The following is a 25,975-nucleotide window of genomic DNA, read 5'->3' as shown; positions in this document are numbered from 1 at the left end:
CAATAATGGAAAGATACCATTTTGGACTAAGAGGTCAAAAAAGGGATGAGTCTGTTGAAGACTATGTATCTACTCTAAGAAAATTTGCTTCTTCATGTAAGTTTGGTCAAACGTTGGAGGAAAGAATAAGAGATCAGTTCGTATTGAAATGTGCTCATGACAGTATTCGTAAGGAACTATGGCTGAAAGATGAACCACCTTTGGAAGAAGTACTGGTAATAGCAAAGCAAGTAGAGCACATGACAAAATGTGTGGATGAATTAAAAGGAGAAAAAGAGAAGTTGGTTGAACCAGAGAAGAAAACTGAATCAAAGGTTGAGGAAGTTGTTTGTCAGGTTAAAAAAGAAGATAAGGTGGACAGTGGAAAAAATGACAATGGGATGAATAGATTTAATTCGAATTTTAATATGTCTAACAAATTTACTTGTTTCAGATGTGGTAACACTGGTCATTTAGCTAATGCTCAAAATTGTCCTGCTTTGAAATCTATTTGCAATGACTGTGGGAGAAGGGGTCATTTTTCCAAATGTTGTAGAACAAAGGGAAACAAAAGAGATAATACTGGTAAGAGATGGTCTCAACCACAAGTGAAAACTGTGACTTTCCAGATTAGTAGTGGTCCATTAGAACATCCCACACATTTAGTTAAAGTGGATAATGCCATGATTGAGTTCAAATTTGATTCATGTTCTCAAATCACTATGATTGATGAAGATTTGCTGCATAAAACATTTGGAAAAGATGTAAAGTTATTCAAAAGTGATATTTTACCATTAGGTTATGGCAGCAAACCGATAAAGATTTTGGGATATTTCATGGCCACTATGGAATTGGGATGCAGAATTATTCCAGGGAAGATTTATGTTACCAATTTTGGGGATGCATTAATTAGCTGGAGAGACCAACGTGATCTAGGTGTTACACTTAATCCGAATGCCTCACCTCAGGTACAAATACTAGAGGTAGAAAACCTGCCTGATATGTTTGCAGAAAAATTTCCATCTGTATTTAAAGATGAGTTAGGTTGTCTAAAAGGCTACAAGCATTGTATAAAGCTTAAAAAAGATGCGATTCCAATAGTAGCAAAGGTAAGCAGGATTCCACTTGCTGAACAAGGAAAAGTTCAAAAGGAAATTGAAAAGTTAATTGCAAACAACATAATTGAACCAGTAGAAGCAACAGAATGGTTGGCGCCGATTGTAGTAGCAAAGAAGCCAACTGGAGAAATTTGTTTATGTATTGACTTAAGAGCTTTAAATAAGGAGGTGGTGGTAGACAGATTTCCGTTATCTAATATAGATGAGATCGTAGGTACGTTAGAGGGTGCAAGGTACTTTACTACCCTAGATCTGGCATCTGCCTACCACCAGGTAGAATTAGATACCTCTTGTCAAGAATTAACCGCATTTATAACACCCATGGGTACTTTTAAATTCAAAAGAATGCCTTTTGGATTAATATCAGCGGCCTCTGTATTTCAGAGAATCATGACACATATACTTAAAGGACTTCAAGGGGTAAAATGTTATCAAGATGATCTTTTAATATTTGGGTCCGACATGAAAGAACACAATGAGCGTGTGTGTGATGTGTTAAAAAGGTTGTCTGACTCTGGTTTGTCTCTCAAAAAGGAGAAATGTAAATTTGGTTTGGAGGAGGTGAATTATCTTGGTCACTGCATTAAGAGTGAAGGAGTTTTTCCAAAATCAGACTTAGTTGCTTCTATCGAGAACATGGCTGAACCAGTTAGTAGGGATGAATTGTTATCTTTTCTCGGAATGGTAGAATTTTATGGAAAGTTCATTGTACATTTTGCGGATAAGACAAAGAATATGAGAAGACTCACTGCTAAAAGTGTTACGTTTGACTGGTCGGATGAGTGTAAAAAAGAATTTGAGGGAATAAAAGAAGAATTAAAGAAGGCTCCATGTTTACAAGCATTTGTCCCTGGTTTACCTACATATGTATTCACTGATGCAAGTGATAAGGGATTAGGAGCAGTTCTAGTTCAAAACAAACATGGTCAAGATTCCCTAATTGCCTGTGCATCCAGATGTCTTCGTGGTCCGGAACTAAACTATTCCGTTATTGAAAAGGAATCTTTAGCTATATTTTGGGCACTTAAGAAATTCAAGTATTTGGTTTGGGGAACTAAATTTATTGTCAAGTCTGATCACAAACCATTAAAAGAAGTTTTTTGTAAAAAGGGTTTAGATTCTATCTCTTCTAGGATTAGAAGGTGGATAATATCTTTACAGGAGTTTGACTTTGAAGTACAATACTTACCTGGTGTGTCAAACAAGGCTGCAGATTGTTTTTCAAGGTTGGTGAAAGGTGATAATATATGTTGTGATGAGGAGTACATTGATGAAGATGACTTTCTCAATGTTTGTGAGGTTACAGAGGGAGTAGTAGGAAAAGATGAGTGGAAAGAAGAATTGTTAAAAGATGAAGAGTTGATTAGAGTATTAGCCTTATTAAAGGATAATAAACGTCTAGACAAACCATGGTCTCTGGTCTCCCAGGAGTTGTCCATTTCTGATGGCATGTTAACTCGTGGTTTAAGGCTTGTGCCTCCTTCTTCTTTGAGGAAAAGGTTATTATTACATGCACACTCTGGTCATTTGGGCATAGTAAAAACCAAGGAGATGATACGTACCCAATTTTGGTGGCCTGGTATGGATTTAGAAATAGAACGTATGGTCAGAGATGGCGTTGAGTGTTGTGCAAGTGACAAAATTCTAAAAGTCAGACAAATGCCAATGGTTTGTAGAGATCTACCTAATCATCCCTGGGATGAATTAGCGATTGACATTTTGGGTCCCCTCACGGGAGTATCTGATACACCTTATCTGATTGTTTTAATTGATTTATAATCACGTTGGATAGAGGTATGTGCTGTTAATGACATAACCTCAAGTTCTATTATCAAATTTTTATCTGATATATTTATGAGGGAGAGTTTTCCAAATAGCATTTTATCGGATAATGGTCCACAATTTTGTTCTACCACGTTTGATGCTTACCTTAGCAAATGTGGTATAGTACATAAACGTTCATCATTATACCATCCTGAAACAAATGGTGTTGTTGAGAGGGTCAACCGTACGTTAAAGGAATGTATTCAGTTAGCTAGAGCTAGTGGTTTGAATTGGAAAGAGGCACTAAAGGAAAGAATTGATGCATATCGTTGCTCCCCTCACTTGACCACTGGAAAATCCCCTTTTGAACTATTCAAGGGTAGAGTTCCAAATACAATGTGGTGTCCAGGATGGATGAATCTGAATAAGGGGTTTGTTGATAATCGTGTTGGTGCTTGGAGAGAGAGAGAAATAGAAAAGCAAACTTGTAGGAAAACATACTTTGACAAAGTTAAATGTGTTAAGTTTCATGAGGTAAAGGTAGGTGACCTTGTAAAAATAAAGGCACCTGTAGGGAGAAGGTCTTGGTCAAAATACACTAATGTCAGACCTGTCATTAAAGTTTTTGGTAATGCAATCAAAACACAGGATGGGAGGATTTGGAACAAAAGTCGAGTTGTGGTTGTTAAGTCAAAAAACATTGCTCATACTGTCTGTGATTCTGACTCTAATCTTCTTGGTACTATTAATCCTTCTCCGTCCTGTTCCAACTTTTCATCTAATAATCGTGGGAGGAGTCAGAGATTACGCAGTGCTCCAATGTATATGAAAGATTACGTGTAGGCAATGTTCATTTTTCCTTTATTTGCTAGTTCTTTTTATCTTCTTTTAACTTTGATTTTTTGTGTCATAAGTTGTTGTAAAGAAGGGAGATGTGTAATGTTGTGTTTCTTTAACATGCACCTTTTCCTTTAAGATTCTTGCTTCCCTGCTCGGGACACTTCATGGAACAAGAATGTTGTACAGTTCTTAGAATAAGAATGTGACTGTATTCTAGGTCAGTTACGACCTTGGGCTGTTGGTGGATGAGGCGATTAAACTACACTGGAGAATTACTCTTCGTTTCAGTTTTAACTCCAAGAAGAGCCCAGCACGCCCACTACACCGTATGTGGAAAAGAGTCAAGGCGCAAACTTTCCTTTGGGCCGCAGATGAGAACGGGGCACCTTTGTATCCAGTACTAGGGGTAAGCTCTCCCCGACCAGCTTGCAGCAGAATATTTTTCCTTCTCACCTCTGGCACGTTTACCGCCCGGGGAACTTTCTACATTTAAGTCGTGAGGCAAGACACCCCCTTAACCTGTGCAGCATGCTGCAGCTCTGGGCGCCGTTATGAGTTTGAGAGGCGTTACATTCTGGCTCCCGCAATCTATGGTCACGCAGCCACACCCCAGGACATCAGATTTTAACTCTTTGGAGCACTAAACACTGTTCTCAAACTAGAGCTTATCTGGTAAGTCACAAGACCGACCTAAGTATTCTGGAGTAGTCTTAAATCTTGCACAGGTTTTAACCATGCTTTACTAAACATCCTCGCGCGTGTATCAGCGTAGACAACTTATCGAGTGATAGGTTTTTTCCCTCCATAGAACCGTGGAACTAATCTCTTACAGAAACTCTAATTCATTGAAGGTTTTATGTCGTACCCTTTTCATTGGGCTATTTTCGACCTCTGCATATATCCTGTGAACATTAGGTATGTAAAATTTCCATTCCCTCTGATTTCTAGATTTCTAAATTAATGGTTGCCCTTTCCATCCCCTAGAAAATCTTCCCTGTGCTCGTCAACCATACATTTCCATATATTCTGCTGTTCATCTTCTGACCTAACGTGCTGTGCCACATAGGTCAGAACACATCTAATTATGATTGTTTGAGTAGTTCCCCTATGGGGTCGCATGTGGAGCATGTTTCTTCAGCTTCCTTCCCCTCATGAGTACTGCAGTGGTGGACTCTGTCTAGTAAGTACATTAAGATTCAACTGGGTTGCAAGGTCACTTGGTGACAGTTTTCTCATAGTGAAGGTTTTTTTGACCACACAAGTTGTCCACCATTTTTTATTTAGTATACATTTTGTAGTTATTGGGCTCAAGAGATTACTCAATATGGTGCCAGTGTCCCTTCCCAAAAACATATCCACAATTGGTACTTCTGCCCCCTGTAATTCCCTAGTAAGTGGTACCCTGGGTGCCTATTGCCTCGTGGCTGAAGAGGGTACCCTGGAACCCCCCAGACCCCTCACTGAGACATTGCCACTGCCCTTGCAGCTTCCATGCCCCTGTGAGGTGAAAAACAACGTCAACATGGTACCCTGCCTGGGTGCCATGACAGCAAGCACTGCCAGAAGGTACAGGTAAGTAGGCCTTACAACCTTCAGGCAGGTTGCACTATACCACAGGTGAGGGCATATCTGCATGAGCAGATATGCCTCTACAATATTAGGGTCCATTACTTAATGTTGTGTCAATTAAGCCATAGTGTACATGGGCTGGGAACTCGACAACTCTAGTTCCACAGCACCATGATGGAGTCACTGAACACAGGAGTGTTTGGTACCAAAACACTCCTCTCAATAAATCCACACCAATACCAGTGTGAGATTTCGTGTACAATGTACTCAGAGGGCACCTCAGAGGTGCCTGCTGAAAACCTACCAGCCCTGGTGTGGTTTCTGACCGGCTGTAGGCAGCCAGCCACCACCAACAAATGTCTTACTCTCCTCTGTGTTTGGCCCAAGGCTGCTTGACTACACTACCACTAACAGAGCACTTTGGGTTTTACAGTGAACCCTGTACACTTTTGGGGAACACCTGGACTCTTGCAAGGTAGAACCACCTAGTGGTAATACCATATACAGAGCCAGATTCCTACAGTAGCTTAACAAAGCAATGTGTTGCCATGTGTTTTTTAATAACAGATTTGCCTTCTTTATCTAGTAACAGACTGATACTTTGTCTCCTCCTAAATAGTGGGCTCTCTTATCTCCTTTTTTCCCCAATTCGGCCATCAGCTGAAAATGGCATCCTGGAAATAGTCTCTATACAGGGTATATCAGTCAACAGCACCCAAATACCAAGATACTGCTGTATGGTCAGAATGACTGGGGCCTTGTGGTCCCCTCAATCACATGTGATACGAAAAGCGCCTTAGTTGGCGAGTCTCTACCTTCCTAACACAAATAATAAATATAAACACCTACTAAACACCACTATGAGGTACTGCCACCGCCGTGATTTCCCGGCCCTCTTTGAAGAAATCCGTAAGTTCCTGGAGCAGTGGTCACATATTGCGAACTGCTGCTCCAGGGACTGGATGATCCTCATAATAAAAACAGCCAGAGAGGTCATGGCCGTGTTGAGTTAAGAAATAACAGCATTAGAAGAAAAATTAAATACATCTACGGCTTTGGAAGAAGCCAAAGCCAGACTTGAGAGAATCAATACAGACATGAAGGATTTTGAGATCCATCTAACTAATAAAAGAACAAAAAAATTAAAAAAGGACATCAGGTGGTATACCGAAGATAAGGCATACCCGTACCTAAATCTGTTCTATTATCAGGATTGGAATCCGAGCCAGGGCCGTCAAGGATATATAAACAGCTACAGAGGGAGGATTATCAACTTCTACGACACATATTTGTCTGATTTGGACAATGAGAATGCTCAGAATATGGCAGAAGCACACTATGACCACCGTCGCTACAGGGTCAGGCAGACTTTACAACAACCATTCCGTGGTCAATCTCCTTTTTTACTGAGGGGACAATACAGAGGGAGAAACAGGAGATGATCACCAGACAGATGGCCCCTCAACATCTATATCAACAGCCGTACTTGAAAACCCGCAATCAGCAGTACTGGCGATAGACGAGTCGACTAGTGAGGTTGACCACAGTAACAATGATGTGCTACCGATTTTTAATCTTTCCTCAGTAAATTTGAATCAAGAGGAACGTGTGATTCTTAGTCGTGGTCTTTCGTTTGTCCCGTGTACCCGTCCTAGCCTGTTTAAGATTCATGAAGATCTTTCCTCCTTTTTTAGAAAAGTGGGATTGAAAAAATTCGTCTTTGATCGACCGATGGAACATGATGATGTCAATCAGTCAAAGTGTAAGCCTCCGTACCAGTTTACTCCAACTTTGGACATGGTGGGACCAGAGGTCAACATCTTTGAACAGAATGTGATCAAAGAGATAGCCCAGGTTATCAAACATCCCCCCCCCTACACGCAGTTACTTTTCACATCTAGAAAATATGGCCTTAAATAACATCAAATAAAGATCTCATTATAAAGCCTTGTGATAAGGATGGTGGGATAGTTGTCATCGATAAAATTGATTACAATGATAACATTTGCAGGATGCTTGCTAGTCCTCGGTATTATAAAAAAAAAATCACACCCCATGAAATTATCAAAATTGTATTTCTTTTTATTTATTTATTTATAAAGTTTTATATAGCGCGAACATGATCCTGAAGGATATCAGAGTGCTTTACAATTTGAGGGACATGAAGGTAATAGTTGCAGTACAGTCATCAAAAGGAATACCAACAAAAACAAATCAAATATGCATATCAAACAAAAGGTTACGAACAAAAGGAACAACAAAGGGAAATATAATAATTGGACCATAGAGAACTGGGAGGGGAGCAAGTGACTAGTAAAGCAGAATAATACCAAAGGCAGGATTTAGGGTTAGCAGACGATCCGAGACCCTTTTAAGGTAGGTAATTGTTCATGAAGCATCGTTTTACTTCTTATTTGAAAGCAACCTTGGAGGAGGTTTCTGCATATTACTGGTGGGAGAGAGTTCCAGAACTTCGGCGCAGAGCCGGAGAAAGCTCATTGACACGTTCTCTTTTTGTGAAAGATCTGTGGTTTCAGGAGGAGAGAGTTAGCACTCCTAGAAGGTCTACCCCCTCCGGATAATTCTAGCTTTTGCGCTAGATAACTGGGGGCTTTGAAATGAAAGGCTTGGTGAGACAGACAGGCAATCTTTAGCTGAATTCTTGCTTCATAGGGCAACCAATTTAGGGATTTTAAGACTGGGAAAACAACTATTCAAGAAATGACGGGCAGAGCATTAGATCGTGGTGACATCTGTCAGGAGGAATAAATTTTTTTGAATAAGTCTTGCCCTAAAACTCCAGCCTTGTATGGGTTACCGAAGACGCATACAAATTTCCTGGATCCTCCTATGCGCCCCATTATTTCGACTATTGGCTCAAGTACTGAGCCTTTATCCAAATATGTTGACTCTTATCTATGTCCGTTGACACAGAATTATGCCTCCTATATCCGGGATACAGGTGGCATCATCAGTAAAATTGAGGGTATGCTGTATAATTCCAACACAGAGATATTGGTAATGCTTGACATTGAGGCACTATACACCAACATCCCTCAGTCAAGCGTTACAATCGGTGGCATCACTCCTACAGAGATCTCCTGGAGAGAGACCAGATGGTTGTATACTTGAATGCCATCAGATAGTTCTTATGAGCTATTTTTTTACTTTGATGGATCTGTATACCAGCAAGTAAAGGGCACCAGTATGGGAGATTTGTGCGCTCCCAGTATAGCAAACACCTACATGAGGAAGTGGGAGATCAAGAATGTCTTCAATGAGGCTGCTCCATTTTTTGACAGTGTCGGAACGTGGAGACGCTTCATTGAAGACATTTTCTTTATCTGGAAGGGAGATAGTGACTCATTGCATGAATATATACTGTGGCTAAATGCAAGTGAAAGCAATTTGAACTTCACTGCCAAAAGCAGTTCCATCAATGTTGAATTCGTAGACATTTTGTTATCTGGATCAAAGAACATCCTTGAAGTCAGCCTGTTCAGGAAACCAACGACGAAAAATACTATACTACAATATGAAAGCTTTCATCCAGCGTGCCAGAAGGATTAGATTCCCTTTGGAGAGTTCCTTAGGGTTAGGCGAAATTGTACTTGGTTGTCGGATTTTCATAAACATGGAGATGCCCTGAGAACACGATTACTAGCTAGGGGTTACCCTCAGAGACTAGTCAGACATGCTTACAAAAGGGCTAAGTACTACAATTGTAACGCCCTTTTGGAGGTGATACACCGCGCCTCCAAAAATGAAGTGGTATGTGTCGTTAATCACTCTCCGTTCAATTTCAAAATCAAACCCGAACCTATATCCGGGTACATACCAGACCCCTCTCGCACAATAAGATGCAACAGACTACTATGACCGGCCTTCCAGTCATTTTAGGTAACCACAAATGTGTGTCTTGCCATGAGTATGGGACTGCCATCGTAACAGACTCCATCCAATATCAGGGAATCAATGTGAAGTTATAAGATCTTACAAATTTGCTGGAGCCAAAATATCGTATAAATGTTGACATGTCCTTGTAGGCTGTCATATATTGGGGAGACGTCGCAGGATTTTCTCATAAGATACAGTGAACATAAATCGGCTATCCGTACGAGTAAGGTCACAGCCCCGCTTGTCCACCATTTTTTGGATAAGCAACACTCTGAAGGAGATATTAGGTGGTGCATTTTAGAAAAAATTCGAGGCCAAGCTGGCACACCTATTGACATAGTTCGTAAGAGAAGGGAAACCTTTTGGATTTTTACCTTTGACAGTAATAAACATGGATTGAATGAGGACATCCAGTGGAATGTCACCAGACCTTGGTAAAGATCATCTGTGATCCCTGTTATACTGTGTTATTATCAGGTTGGGCATTCCCTGTATTAGACGGCTGTCTAATTTTAACACGCAGATGGGTGGTTGTTATTCACACTAGCCACCTTTAAGTCGAGTTGGTATTAGGATATTTTCTTCCAGGTATTATCATATTAGATGGCTGTCTATATGTAAAACCTATTAAGGTAGGTACTGCCACTATAAATAAATTATGGGAGTGCTTCATCCCTAGTAAGAAATAAGAGTGGTTGTGGAGAATGTTGAAATGTAGGCTAGAGTATTTTTATATGTAATTTCTGGATAATGACTATCTTATCAATAAGGTAGGCGCTATATCTGTGCACTATGTCCCTTGCTTTTAAATAATATCTATTGGACTGACCAGATGAATTGAGTTGTTGACACATATGAAATTGTGAGCTGTTAGTACTAATGATTTAAGTTATAGCCATTGTAAGTGAAATTGAGTTAGAGATGGCGACACTGCACACTGTGAGCATTTTATTATAGATAGACACATTTTGTACAATAGGAAATGGCTGTCTTACTACACAATCCATTGGGACAGGGACTACCATTAATAACAACGGTAGGATTATTCAAACCCTAGTAAGAACAGTGATATTTGATGATCGACAACATAATAATCAGTAAGAGTGTATCTTTGAAAACAGCGTCAATATATTATTAAAAACATTGCCCAAACAAAGATGGTGTGCCCTTTAATGAATGGTTAGTCGGTTGTTAGTTTTGACTAACACACCACGTGAACTCGTTCAATTGACGCAAGCTTTTTCCATCTGAGCACTACCCATAAAACATCGCGATCGGGTAGACGGAAAACGTGATCCGACCCTTCACGTGACCATCTCTCCACCGTGATGCCAATCGAGGATTTGCGCTAACAAAAGAAGGTGAGCCCAAGAGTCCACGCGGTCCCCCGCGTCCTTTTTAATTAAGTTAGTGGGCTTTTGTAAAAGTACTTTTGAGTTGCTACTAGCAGGCTTAGAGAAGCTGTTAGAACTAGCTGGATTTAGGGTGTTAATTGCACAGCCATGTCCCGCGTGGATAAGGGAACATCGTAGCAGGTTTGTAGTATCGGTGAAAAGCGCCGTACGTTTGGTGCCTTAAAGCTAGAACTGGGCTCTGTAGAAACAATGCCAAATCATATTATCTAACAGGGATTGATTGGAAGTATAGAGTTTGAGCCTAACCATTATTAGGGAATGTTTTAATCCACTATAGCCATGTGCTGTCTAGTGGCTATACCTTGTCAGATACTGGTGTAGAATTTTATTATAGTATACAGAAAGGGCAGATTACGATGTTAGACCCTTCCTGACTAACACTAAATTGCATAGCCTGTTGTGAATCACGATCATTTCCTTGGATGTAATATACCCTGCACCGTTTATTTAGTAATGCTTTTTTAAACATATGAACAAAAGTTACTTACCTGTAAACTGTGGTTCTCCAGTATTGGTGTCTTTCTTAGATTGTATAAACAAAGAGATTCTATCAAGGTGAAAAAGTGATAATTTTTGTGTTTAATTTTATGAGTGATACTAGGCTCTCTCTTAGGTTTAGAAAGATGACAGCACAATGTGCTTGATAAAATACCCCTTACACACTAAAAAGTTCTTTAGTGTCATGCTTCATCATAGGGGTCTTCCCGCCCCTATAACGGGACGGGCGTGCTACGACCAAACGAACTACGCGGGAGCACTTAAGTTGTGACAGAGGCTATGTGTGGGTGTAGGGGTGTCAGTGAAAGTGTAGGGAGGAATCCTTTCCTCTGTAAGAGGATTTACCTCTGTATTGTCTGTAAGAAGTAGTTGGCTGTTGTCTGTACAATTGCTGACTCTGGGAGGAGTAACGTTGTTGGCCTTGCCGATACTGATTTGAACCTCCTCGAAAGGAAGATGTGGAGCCCCGGCCTCTTGCACTCCAAAAGGGTTGTTTTTTAAATTGAAGAGTGCCGAGAGCACGAGCAGTGTCGGTGTCCTTCTTGATCGTCTGAAGGCATGTCCAATATCTTCGTCTGCAACTCTTGACGGAAAGAAGTGGCCTTTAACCAGCCTTGCCGCCTGAGGACTGCCGTACTCGCAAATAAACAGAAACCAGTAGAAGACACATCAACAGCACAATCAATAATCTCAGAAGAAATGGTTTCCCCTTCTTGAAGGATTTTTAGCGCTTCGGCTTTAGAAGGCTCTGGTATGAGATCAACAAGGGATGAAATGTCTGACCCCATTTGTTGATTGTAACTGTCGAGAATAGCTAGAGAATTGGCCGCTCGTACCGTAAGTTGCTGCCGTAGTGGAGAACTTCTTGCCAATAGCGTCAAGGCGTCTACCCTCTCGGTCCAAAGGTGCTGATAAAGGAGACAATGGATTTCTGGCCCGACGTTGTGATGCCTGAGTAATAATGGAATCAGGCTTCGGTTGTGCGATAAGACTAGCAGGCGAATTTGGGGGCTTTGTATTTTTTATCTAGTCGTGGCAGGTCAGCAGGAATTGAATTAGGGCTTTGCATGAGCTTAAGACCTTCTTGCCAAATGAAATCGCATGAACTTGTTTCTGTGGTTGATCTTTAAAATCATACAAGAAACAGTCCTCCTCTCTGGTGACCATAGGAAGGTGAAATCTTTTTGCCGCCCTTTCCATGAGTAGATGAAAACCACCTATGTCCACCGGTAGAGAATCCAGAGGAGCTGGAGTAGTGGGAGACGGTGTTTGAATTTGATAGTTATCCCATTCCGGAAGAAGGGATCTGTCATCCAGCTCACCCTCTTCTCTGTCTTCATCATCATTATCATCATCATCATTTCCTTCCTCAATGACCTGAAGAGCATCCTTGTGTTGTACTCTGGACACTGATGTCGAAAGCGTGGCAAGTGATTCTGTAGTAAGAGGCGGTTGAAGAGGCGCTTGAGGTGCTGGCGAGGCCTGTACTGAAGTAGGAAATCTAGCATGAATTGGAGGTTGGAAATAAGAGACCAAGGCATCCGTGCCATAGGAAATGCCAGTGTAGGTTGACTGTCACAAGCTGAAAATCATCAGAGTCCTGACATTTAATTAGAAGCTCAGAGGGACTGCGAGCAGCCCGAAACCTGTCATCTTCATCCGATTCATCATCATCATCATCAGCATCAGAAGAAAATTATTCTGCTGGAGGTTGAGAAGCAGTTTAAATTGGCATCAAGGTATCCAGAGAGTCTTGGTGGTGGTGTGATACACAAAGCTATTCTTGTTGTTGCAACTATTAGAATTGCTTCTCTTACTTTGCCCTCAGTAAGTAGGGGTAGTATAATCAGAGCAACCACTTGTTAAGGGTTAGGATATACTCTTCGGTGTTTTGTATTATTTGGTGAAATATGGCACGGTTAAACTCACAGCACTTTTATAATGTAGTGTGTGCATGTAGGTCCAATTAATATCATTTGACTGTTATTACCATGGGCTGTGAACTCATTGTATTTATACTTTTTTAGGTATCCCCTGGGTGTAGAGACATTGGTTGTTATCTGGATGGTCCTGATAAAGGTGGTGCTCATCATTTTCTTGAACCACCGAAACGCGTTGACCAATTCTATTTAGAACCTGCTATATGCAGTTGCTTTAAGTGGTCAAGGAGATTGTAACCATGTTTATGTCTCGGACTTTCCAGAGATATGTAGTTGTGAATGGAGTATGAATGTAGTTGAAGAGTTATGAATGTATGAGAGTCTGTTGTAATGCTTTTTTGTTGTTTCTTTACCTGGGGGTATTTGATTTTGAGATGCGAAGATGTTATTATATTGTAAAGTAATGTATACATTATTTCAACATTTATTTGAGATGTTTATCTGATAAAAAACAATAGGAAAGTAATTTTGATAAAAGAAAGAAAATGAATAAACAGAGTTAATTGTAAATGTTTTTGGATTTTGTCATGGTTTATTTGTGTGTACAGCCCATGTTAAATTAAATTTTGAATCGTAAAAAAGAAATGTAGGTCACGAGGGAGTTTTCCTAGTGTGTTTTACTGCCACCGCCGTGTACTCCCCAAAACAAGCTTAGGGGACTACTGAAATATTAAAAAGCACGATCTACACTACAAATTGTCTAACCAACGATCACCCTAATCTGCAACCCTGGGCCCCTCGATCTCGCACAAGGGTGGATCATAGAGGCAAAGACTATAGATCATAGAGATTCCAAAGTCAAATAACTCTAGATCATTCCAAGGTGGAACCTCCTTACCAGACTCTCCGATCAAACAAAAATCTGACCCAGGGGCAAGTCTGGAAATGATACTGCAATGATGTGGAGCACCTACACGATCTAGCCCAAGAAACAAAGGCAAACACAGACGCCATGCATCACAATCTTAGACCCTATGGAATGATTTTCAAAGTATGGCGGGAAGACTAACAGAAGGAGAGGCAAGGATTGGTACGCTAGAGGACTCTGCGTTGTCTTAGAAGAAAAGAGTTGATGCACTTACAAATAGGATCAAATCTCCAACTAAAGATATATTTAAGTAGGACGGTCACAACTGCAGAGGCAACTTGTGGATATTTGGGCTCCTAGAAAAGGAGGTAGATGACACAAACTCCTGTTGCCATGTATTACTGGCACTATGAATGAATTTGTACCTTTTAGTATTCGCGCCTTTATACCACTGTTGTGTATTAGATGATTATCTTTTGTCTTCTTTTAGATACTTCCACGAAACTTGATCAATAATGAGATTGATACATTGATATTGCGCATGTACGCAGTATGCCTTCTCTATGTCACTATGTTTAGAGACGTCTTTACCCTAACCGTATGCCGGTTGACTCACCCGTTAATATTTACACGCACAATGTTTCTTCTTTCTTACTGAAAATTTGCAGACTAGTGGAAGAATCTAACACTTACCATGACAATTTCAGGTTTCTAGTCACAGCCCTCCAACAATGGTGGAGGTCAGAGCTCAAAGCACGCCACCCCACTCCTCTGTAATCTCACCAGGTTTTAACAAATGCAATGTAATATGCCTCAATGTTCCTTTAGTTTTTACATCCAACCACAATAATAGGGGCAGATATGGGTCTCAGCCATTCATCTACAGACCAAACATTGTAAGGCTACTATGCCCAAGTTACTTATGTCCAATAGTGCGTTCACGTTTATCTATTATATGCTTTTTGAACCAAATTAGTTATTCGGCAGGATTGGGTAGTAAGCCAGTTGGTTTGGGATAGGGCAGCTTCTGGTCCAAAGAGTCCATTTAGATTAGGGGTGCAAGAATGCTTCCTATGCTAATTCTAAGGGATGGGTGGAGGGTTGGTATGGGTTGGGGTTTTTGTTCCAGTTTGATTGAATGTCGTCTTGGTCTAGACCTTCATCTCTCCTCTCTTCTCAATCTCTATTCCATCTTCCCTCCTCACTTGTTCCTCCTCGCCTCCTTTCGACACTATCCCAATACACACAATATTCTCCATCAGGACACCACATACATCTCCAGAGCATATATTATCATACCAAAGAACACACTCAAAAACAAGTCGTTTCGCTCAGGTTTTCAATTGTGGACCTTCCCCTCCCAAGACATCTTACCATTATTCTAAGCTATACCACTTACTCAGCATGGTACTCCAATAACCATACTCTCTTTAATCAGAAAGGGACTTAATCATCCGGTGAAACAGAGTGGTGGCGTATTACTGCAGCAAATTGAAAGGGGACATTATCCTCTTGCAGGAGACAGACCTACAATCTATTCATGATGCAAAATCTGTAGCTCGTGGATTGCAGAGATCAGCCTCTCTACTGCCTCACGTCTGGCTACCATATAACCCTGCTGGGAGTGATAATTGTCTCTGATCAATGAACTCTTAATACCCCTACCCCGACTTCCACCAATGCAATGGCACTAAAATGATGACTTACTGGATGACCATAATAATAGAGCAGAAATTGCCAAGGCCATTGACCACTTCCTTATGGAAAACCTCCCAGATGACACATCCCCTACCACAAAATGGGACACCTTCTAAGCCACCCTGAGAGGCACTAAGGGCTACCGCATATCACTAAAAAACAAAGCTATCTCCAACCATCTCAAGAAATGATGCAGAGATTCAGAAATTAAATACAAAACTCAGACACGCTAAAGGATCATTTGTCCTAACTAAACTCAGCTCAATATTAATATAATCAAATTCTTAGAGCGCATGGAAATAGATTGACAAAGCAAACGCTGGGAGGCTTTGCAATAACAATAGAGCCAGTAAAGCCCTAGCCAACTACTTAAAATATACGTAAAATAAAACCCTCATATCAGCCACAAGGAACCCAGATGAGGTGGTTACCTCATCAACACAAGGTATCCTCAACACCTTTAAATAATTTTATGTGAAACTCTACAACTCCAATGAGCACACCTCCATAGCGACAATCAACAAATATCTTGACTCCTGCAACCTCCCAAAATTCTTACAACAAGATACACTTGCCCTGAGTAAACCCATCATAGAAGACAAAAATAATTTGGTTATATGCACGACTTCTGAACACATTTTGTCTACTTGCATAAGAGCATTCAGTACTAATGTGATAGTGGTGGAATTAGTAATAATGACATATGACATGAGATTAATATAGCAATTGGCTACTTTCAAAGAGGCAGCCCAAAAACTCAGGGATTAAGCACTTTCACTATTTGAGGGCGCAAATACAATAACATGCAAATGTGTGACAAATTACTTGCTTTCTTTAGGCCCATCTGTAGACCCGCTGCTTACCTTTTGGCATTTTCTGTAAGTAGCTAAAGACAGTGCTCCGATCAATGAGGCTCTTTGCTCTGAAGAAGTGCATGCTGGGAGGAAAGGCCCCCAACCTGATGGCCTCATTCACCTCTTCCATCTTCAGGCGCATGAGCTTCTGGTTGGCAAGGTCCTCTTGTGCATCCAGTACAATGTTGCCACCGGTATGGATGAAGAGCTCTTTTTGGATCAGGGAATTGCGGTCGCTGGGCAATGGTCTGGGGTGACTGAAAGAGGCCAAACACAGGAGAAGCCACGCCAAAGGCCAGGTGCAGTGGAGGTCCATGATCACCAGTTTACTTGAATGGGGGACAAAACACACAAATAATAAACATACATTTAAAAGAAAAGGAAAACGAGATCCAAAAAAATGAAACCCATTTACAACACATGAGAGTGGAGTAGATTCACAGTGTTTGGAATACACATTTATCCTCACCCAGGCTGAAATTTTCTGCAAACAGCTGCCAGTTTGCCCTAAGTCACAAAAGAGTTGGATTACTTATTCTAAAACACTGGTAATTTAACTCTCAACTTAGTATTTCTGCCAAGTTTGCTGAGCAAAAACAGGAAAGGTCAAATCATTTAAAACAACAAAAATAGAAATCCAGTTAAACTGCATGGCACTACACCTCGTAACCTGAGCACAAACAACTCCAGATGAACTTGATATAGTCTCATCTGGGAGGAGCAGCTTCAGTCCCTGTTGCACAAAGGTCTTCGCAGTGCATGTTTGGGAAAAACTGTGACACTTTGGAGAGGCTGCCTAACAAAAAATAAAAAGTGAGAGGGAATGCTTAAATGAATCTGAAGCAATGGCGATTGTTCTGGTAGTGTTTCAATCCATTGCTTTTGTTATTTGTGACATTAAAGAATAAAGTCAAACGTACCAAAATCACCCTCTGTCCCGCCGCAAAGAGGCATTCTAGTTAAAATCCCCTATGAATGTGAAACAATTAAATTTAACCCGAGTTGTATGCTATTAGGCTCTGTTTCAACCATCAATGGAATTTTGGCCAACTGTCTTGTCTGCAGGGACTTGTACATTCCCTATTTCCATTCTAAGAATGGGCCCTACTTACATAAGAGCTGTTTGCTAAACATTCCCAACTGACTATAAGTGACCTTTGTAAAGTGGGGCCAGTTGATAGATATCCCTGCATGTATTTATGAATTGTATACACAGTGGAGTGGTGTGGCTCACCAGTTAGAGGCGGCAGACCCGGGAGCAGAAGTCGGCCGGGACCAGGGTTCAATTCCCGACGCGGCAGGGTCGTGGACATGGGTCAGCGGACTCGATAATTCTCGCTTCGGTGCCTACTCTAATCTGGGTTCTCACTCGGCAACTCTGGGCATTAGCTTGCCTAATCTCCACAACGGCCCCCCACCCCAACGCCGGGGATGCCTGGCTCCACCCGGGGGACTCCAAGCAGGGACCATCCCACAGGGAAAGCCAGGACGGGTTCCCCAGCGTTGCACAGCGCCAGGAAACCTCCGGGTAGCAGCGCGCTTTACAAGTGCAAACATAATAATAATAATAATAATAATAATAATCTAGGAAGCTGGCTCTGTATATAAATGAGGTATAGTGTCACAGAGTCCAGTGGAACCCCAAAGGTAGGCAGAGGTAAAAGTAGATAGCACTGCCCTTAAAATGTCTAAGAATTGACTTAGACACTGTAGGGGTACAGGGCTCTCTATTTGTGGTAGTGTGGTCCAGCAGTAAGGCTTTATCAGAGGGTAGTGTTAAGCATTTATTGTACACACTCAATCAGCAAATGATATCACACCCTCAAAGACTGAACTTCAGACAAGTTGGTTATGTATAAAAAAATATTCTTTTAGTTATTTTATTTCCTAGAACCAAGCAAGCCTGGCACAGGTAAGCAATAAATACTTTGCAGTAAAAATACAGTTTTGAATTACAGTTATATATATGCTTTGGTTTGGTTACAGTTTGAATTACTCGTAATGTAATATTGTGGAATATTGTACTTAGGCTTTGTTTTGACTTTTCAATAGCAGGTCATGTAAATTACTTTTCTGATTACTTTTCTTACACAGTGTAGTATACCTGGATACTACACTGGAACATTTCCTGTAAACAGGTAAGTAAACGCGTTTTGGCTATTCAGTTAAAGTTTTCCACACTTAGAAACTTTTCACAGAAAAATAGTCAATGCTCATCTAGTGTTATTGGCTCAAAGGTAAGTATTCGGTTGTGGGAGTTGGTATTCTGGGGGTAGACACGGGTCCCCCGGGGTCAAGGATGCACTCTCGTTACACCCTCACTGGCACTAGGGCGGCCAGGTACTGAGGCCCAATGTTATCCAATGGGGGATAGGGACCACCGGTTGGTGGCTGCTTTCGAGCAGGCAACAAGGTTGTGGGAGAAAAGCTCCTGGACTTAAACTCAGGGCAAATGGGGGTTCAAGACAGCACCAAAGGTGCTCACTCAGAGGCACTAGTGAGGCCGGGTGCAGAGTGCTGTTTTGGCGTAGGGCGCCCCGTTTCTTTCAATGGGGTTTCTCTGGTTTGCAAACACACTGCAGGCTCGGGGACGAAGGTATTCTGGGTGAGACCAGCACTTGGAGAGGTAAGTTGGAATACTGGGAGTTGGCGAGACACCGTGGGTTGGGCCACCTAAGGCCATGGGGTGTCGGGTTCAGAGGTGTCTTTTAGGGTCAGATCTTCTTACCAGCTCCTGGTCGTGGTTGGGGGGGACCTTCTGGATTTAGGCTGCAGGTGTCGGCTGGAGGCCTGAGGAAGATTAGGGATCGCTAGATTTAAGGTCAGGATCGCCGGGGAGACCTCCTCGTGATGTGGGCCACTTGAACTCGGGCCGTGGGCGACGGGTGCAAAGTGGTACAGACTCACAGATTTTGCCAGAGCTGCAATCTTTGGGTGAACTAATCCGGTGTTCACGAGAGACAAAGTTTTTTCCTTGGAAGGCAGGTCCACAGGTTCTTGAGGTTGCTGGCTGCAGGACACACCGGAGGTTCGCTGGTTCGAGGTGAGGACAGGCCGGTAGGGCTGGGGCCAAGTCAGTGGGCGTCCTCCTCTTCTTAGCTTTGGCACGGCTGTTCTGTCCTTCTTTTCTTGTAGTCGTTTCTTGACTAAGGAGGCAAAGTTCGGGGGTGCCCCTAAATACAAGATTTAGGGGCATTTCAGGTAAGTAAAGGTTGGGACCAATGGGTGGGCCCTGCCCATCCTGGGGTAGGAGGCTTAGCACCTCGTCCCAGGCTGTGTATTGTTTCAGGCCCCCAAGAGCAGCAGGCTCTCGACCCAGGGGTCCAGAAACAGGTCTGGTGGTGGCAGCTGAAAGCCGCCACTCAGCCTGGACACTAGAGTTAGGTTGTTTTTCATGGGGCATCTCTAGGATGCCCTCTGTGTGCATTTTTCATTAAATCCCACACTGGCATCAGTGTGGATTCAATGTGCTGAGAAGTTTGATACCAAACTTCTCCGTTTTTAGTGCAGCCATTAAGGGACTGCGGGGTTTGTAATGACACACTCCCAGCACCATATACAATTAATGGCAGCACTGCACTTAAAATGTTTAAGAATTGACTTAGACACTGTAGGGGTACAGGGCTCATGCACCTGTACCCTCACCACTGATACAGTGCACTCAGCTAGAGGGGCGATCTATGCCAGGGCAGTGGGTTGTAGGCATGGCACACAGGGATGCGTGCCATGGCGACACTTCACTTGGTTCTGCAATAAAACATGCAGCCTGCAAAGGCAGTGTGTGACTGTAAAGTTACAGGACCTCTGAGGGTGGCACAATAAGTGCTGCAGCCATTAGAGGCTTTCCATGGTCACGGTGCCCTAGGTACCAAGGGTACTATTTGCCAGGGGGTGACATGTGGCCAGAGAGTTCCAATTCGGTTTTGTCTTCAATGCAGTTTTAGTGAAAGAACATAGTGTAAGAAAGTGGCTCTGTATATACTGGAACCAAGTAAGGTACAGTGTGTACAGAGTCCACAGAGGTTTGGCAGATGCTAAAGTCAGATATAACCTTACTCTCAAAAGTGGTAGCTTGGTCGAGCAGTAAGGCAGTATCAGAGGACAGTGTAAAGCATTTGTTGTATATACTCAGTCAGAAAATGGTCTCACACGCAAGAACTGAATTCTAGGCCAATTGTTTTGTATCAAAAGATATAGTTGTTTTATTTTAGAACCAACAAGTTATCAAAATATACTTTCTCAAAATGAGTTACTTTAGTTAAATACTTTCCAAATAGGCAATAGACTTTTTGACTACAATAGATACAGTTGTTGCAATAGGCAACACAATTTCAAACACAATGCAACATTGAACGCAATGGGAATTTCTAGTTAAATGCAATTAGTTACTTTGTAGATTACTTTTCTAACCTCAGGACTGGATCCTAGATTCAGTCCTGGGACATGTCCTGTAAACAGTTAAGTAAAAGCTTTTTGGTTACAGTATTGATTTTTAAGGAATATTATTGTATTTTAAAAGTTGACAGAAACTTTTCCAGTTGAAATTACCAATGTTATCCTATGGAAGGAAATTAAATTTGCAGGTAAAGTATGTTTGCGTTACTTTTGTAATCCAGTGCTGGGGTCCTACGTTCAGCACTGGGAGATCTATCTAAAACAGGCAAGTTATTACATTTTTATCGTTGGCACGATTTTTAAAGAATATTTGTAAGTTTAAAAAATCTACACTTAGAAACTTTTTCAGCAAAAAGCAGGCAATGATATCCTATGGAAGGAAATTAAAGTTACTGGTAAGTACGGTTAAAATGACTTTTCACGGTCAGTACTGGGCTGAAAGGTGCAGCACTGAGGTCTCTCCTGATAACAGGTGAGTAAATCGGAATTTGTTCGGCTGATTTTAGATGAATATTTTAAAGTTTCAAAACTCCAAACTTAGAAGAATTTCCAAGTGAAACCAGTCAATGTTAGCCTATGGAAGAAAAGTGAGTTATCAGCTTTTAGGTAAGTACTCGACTGGCAGAGTTAAGGTTCTGGGCATAGACTCAGGGGTCTCCCAGGGTCAGGTAGGTACAGTTGGTACACCCTCAGCGGCACAGGGGCAGCCGGGTGCAGAGGTAGTTAGGCCCAAAGGTATCCAATGAGAGGCAGGGGGCCTTCGGTTGGTGGCTGCTGGCTAGCAGGCCACGCGGCTGTGGGAGCTGGGCTCCTGGTCACTTGCTCAGGGCAAATGGGAAAGTAGGTTAGGACCAAGGTTGCCCTGACAGGGGTACTCGGGCGGCTGAGTGCAGGGTGCTTTTGAGCCGTCGGGCGCTCAATGTTATTCAATGGAGATCTTGAAAAGGGAACAAAGGCTGCAGGCTCGGGGACAGAGATTCTTCAGGAGCGACCAACACGTTGAGGGGTAAGTTGGGATCTTGGAGGATAGGTAGGCACACGGAGTTGGGCACAGGAGGCCGGAGGGGGCCGGGTGCAGGGGTGTCTTTTGACGTCGGGAAATCTTAGCCTCTGCTGGTCGCGGTTGGGAGGGTCCCTGGTTCTGAGGCTGCAGACGTCGTCTGGGTCATCGAGGAGGGTCCTTGGGCACTGGATTCCAAGTCAGAATCGCCAGGGGGACGTCCTCAGGGTCTTTGTCCACTCTGGCACCGGCCAGGCTCGGCGGGTGCAGAGTGTGCTGAATTCGCGTTCCTGGCTGGCACCAGGAGTATTGCTGTTTGAGCAGAACCACTGCTCGTGGGAGTCCAAGTCTCTAAGAGGGTCAAGGCAGGCTGGTCCTCCGGGGTTCTCGCAGGAGATGACGGGATTTAGCAGGGGCAGGTTCAAGGATCAACAGGCCGGTAGGGCTTGGGCCAATTCAGTTGGTGTTGTCCTCTTGTTAGCAGCTGCACAGCAGGTCTTCTTCTTCTTGGTCTTCTTTCTTGCTTCGAAATCGGGATCTGAGGAAGGAAGGTTCAGGGTGCCCCTAAATACTAAATTTAGGGGTGTTACAGGTAGGGGAAGGGCAGGGACCAATAGGTCCCTGTCCTAGGGTGAATACACCCTCTATCCTGCTCCTCTCCTGTGGGAGGGGGGCAGGAGCCTATCTCTGATTGGGCAGGGCCCCCCATCCTCAAGATGGTCGGAGCCCGGAGTTGTGCTTCACTTCGCCTCTCCCACCTGAGAGGTGGAGTTGGCACAGGCTGGCACTCCCCCTTTCCTCACGTAGGGTTTCCCGCCAGTCTTCCCGCTAGAGTGGGGGTCAGAACCGGCAGGGGGCAGTTGCTGAGTACAGCAAGTGGCCTGGAGAAGCTCACAAAGGCGGCCGGCCTCTGAAGCTTCCCACTGCCCATCCTGGGGGAGGAGAGTAGACCTAGCACCTCGCCCAGGATGTGCATTGTTGCAGGCCCAGGAGAGCAGGGGGCTCTCCACCCAGGGGTCCACAACATGTCTGCTATTTGGCAGCCTAGGCAGCCCTTTCCGACAAGACGTGGATTGCAGGTTAGGTTCAGGGAGCATCTCTAAGATGCCCTCTGTAGTGCATTTTACATTAAATCTCACACTGGCATCAGTGTGGGTTTAATGTACTGAGAAGTTTGATATCAAACTTGTCAGTCTTCAGTTATGTGCTGTGTTATGTGCTGTGGAGTTCGTAATGACAACCTCACAGCACCATATACTCTTAATGGCACTTACAGTGACCAAGAATGGTCCTGGGTACTGTAGGGGCACATGGCTCATGCACCTGTGCCCACACCACTGGCATAGGTCACCCAGCTAGAGGGGGGACTGATATATGCCAGGGCAGTGGGTTTGTGGGCATGACACACAGGGATGTGTGCCATGTCGACTCTTTGTTTAGTTCTGCACCAGGATACTCAGCCTGAAAATGCAATGTGTGTGCGTCAGGGTGCAGGGCCCCTAAGGGTGGCACAATAAGTGCTGCAGCCCTTCTCTGAGCACAATGCCCTGGGTACCTATGGTACCATTTACCAGGGGTTGACATGTGGCCAGAGTTGCCAATTGGGTTTTAGCTTCAACACAGTTTTAGGGAAGGAACACAGGCCCTGGGCACCTGATTGGCAGGAGCCCAGAGCACACTCAGCAATTCAGCAAAAAGTGGGGGCACACCATGGAAGACAGATGGCACTTTCTCACACATAGGCCCTGGGTACCTGATTGGCAGGAACCCAGGGCACACTCAGTCAAAGTACATCAGCAGTTCAGCAAAAAGTGGGGGCAATCATGCAGAAAGAGGGCACTTTTTGACACACAATAGATCAAATATTTGAATTGTGGAAACAAGCAACTCTACCCAGGATCACAAACATTTATTTTTCCATTTTGATCTATGTCTTTACTTCTGATGTACATTGTGGTTCATTACCCTCAGACCCAAGAGGCTGTCAATAGATGGCTGCACTAATGAACTTTTAAGTGGGCTTCCTCATTCTTCACATCCTATTGAAGGTCCCACAAAATCAAGGTCTTGAAACTGCTTAACATCAGGAAAGAACCTAGATTTGGTACCTGCCAGCATCATTAATGGCTCTATAGACGTGCATGTGCAACAAAAGGGCTTTATTGAAGTGCATAAGTGATGAAAGGGCATGTGCAAACTACTACAAGAGACCTGGGATTCTAATGGTGCTCATATTTGCAAATGTAGCAGCTGGTTTAGTGAGATTAAATATCACACTATTAGAGCAAGCTTCCTTATTTGTTTGTCTTGTGGTGGGTGTTGTAGAATATACACTGACAGTTTCTTTATTTTTTTATTGGACTTGTGTGTTAGGTTCTGGAGACCAGTGTCTGTGTCCTAAAGAGGGACACATCACTGCATTTTAGAAACTTTAACCCACCAAAGTGCTGCACCCTAGGGACATTAGCCCACTACAAAGGACATTGTAGGAGACATTCCCATGACCCACTGGACCTATAGAATCTAACCACTCACACTGCACCGCATTCCATGGAAAGTAACCCACCACATTACATTGCCTGTATAGTAACCCTTCTCAATTCACAGACACTACACTTTACTGCAAGCTACAGTTATCAGGAAACTCTTACTTTTCCCTATACTTTACCAGAGGGAGCCTTCTGCCACCATGACCGAGCTCTCTGGATGGTAAATACAGAGACATTTAAAAAAGTTTATTCAATTGTAAAACAAATAGTAAACATATTTTCCTGTTAAATATTTATGTAAATTAAATGTATTTATTTAAAAATACAGAAATGCTACACTATTAACTTAATTTACATTTTAATAATTTGAATATATTAAATGAAATCAAATAACAAGTTGCTTAGCTCCAGTAAAGGTCTTTATGTTTGATACTGCAACCAAACGCAGATTCCTCACCATTAGAATACCCCCATGCACCCGACTGGATACGGACGATTTTAAACGGCATTGCTGCGTGTGCGAGTAGGTGGTGTTATGCAGCGCTGTGGTAGCTTTGTTCGACCCTAGAAGGGCCGATGGAGCCGCATATAAGAGCCACCTCTGTACGTCAATGTCAAATTTCGCTATTGACTGTCTGTATACTCTGATACAAAGCCCAGTTTTGAGCTCTCTAGTTTAGCACTTTTTAAATGAAAAAAGAGACCTTTCCACAGAACAGAAAGGTGGGAAGGCAGTGAGGAATCTGCAATTAGGGTAAATACAAAAAGGAAAATGCTACTTACCAGTATGCACCTGTTCTCACCATCTGGTGTTGGGCCCGGATGTTGGCACTTGTTTTTTGTCTTGGAGAAGTCTTTGGAAGTCACGAGATAGGTGACTCCTTCTTTGGATGATAGTGCACATGGGCATCGGCTCCATCTTCAGATTGTTTTTTGCCAGCAGGGAAATGATGGAGTTTTGTAAGAAACAGAAAACATGCCAATGTATGCTGTATCTAAATAAGATAATACTGGAACAGATAAAGGTAGCCGGGGAGGGGTGTGTGGATCTGCAGACCTACATGCCAAGAACAGATGCATACTAGTAAGTAGCATTTTCCGTTCGAGGCGTATGAGCTGCAGATCACACACTATGCATAGATTGTTTAGCAGTACCCATCCTTAGCTGCGACCACCCTTCTCTGTTGCAGTAGTTTGAAATAGTGTTTTGAGTACAGCTTGGCCTACAGTAGCTTGTTGTCTTGTTTGCACATCTACACAATAGTGCTTTGTGAATGTGTGCGGTGTAGACCATGTAGCTGCTTTCCAGATGTCATCTAATGTTCCCTAAGAATGCCATTGAAGCCCCTATTTTGTGGGTAGAGTGGGCTTTAGGAGGAATAGGTAATGTACGTTTTGCTTTGTGATAGCAAATTTGTATGCATTTGACAATCCACCTTGCAATTCCAGATTTGATATGGGGTTGCCTTTATGCGGTGTTGAGAAGGACACGAAAAGTTGTTTTGTGTTGGGGGTGCTAGGTGGAGCACGACCAAGATGGCCGCGCACCTGTGAGGCTCCAGCCCAGCCGGGCAGGAAAACATTCATTAATGCCATCCTGTTAATTGTAGTGGGCTAATATCGTGATCGCCAGTATCCCTGAGCCCTGCTGATCACAGCGGTACCCCCCGTGAATGTGTGGCCGCCCGGACAGCTGAGAAAACACTACTGC

The 25,975-nt window shown here is 42.9% G+C and overlaps 1 protein-coding gene across 5 annotated transcripts in view; it reads right to left on the bottom strand.

The window, feature by feature from the left end:
* LOC147733979 (adenosine deaminase 2-like) overlaps positions 1-25,975 on the bottom strand; it is a 496,154-nt gene that overhangs the window by 189,250 nt on the left and 280,929 nt on the right. For 4 of the 5 annotated variants that reach the window (XM_086952891.1, XM_086952892.1, XM_086952890.1 and 1 more), the window contains one exon: positions 16,390-16,709. In XM_086952891.1, the coding sequence (XP_086809017.1) occupies positions 16,390-16,696 (307 nt within the window). In that variant the 5' untranslated portion in view covers positions 16,697-16,709. Of the gene's footprint in view, positions 1-16,389; positions 16,710-19,108; positions 19,128-25,975 lie in introns of those variants that run through there. The other variant, XM_086952893.1, reaches the window with a different exon arrangement.

Source organism: Lissotriton vulgaris, chromosome 1_2 (genome assembly GCF_964263255.1).
Source record: "Lissotriton vulgaris chromosome 1_2, aLisVul1.2, whole genome shotgun sequence".
NCBI classification, from domain to species: Eukaryota; Metazoa; Chordata; class Amphibia; order Caudata; family Salamandridae; genus Lissotriton; species Lissotriton vulgaris.
Note: the sequence above shows the minus strand (reverse complement) of the source record. Positions and strands in the feature narration are given on the sequence as shown.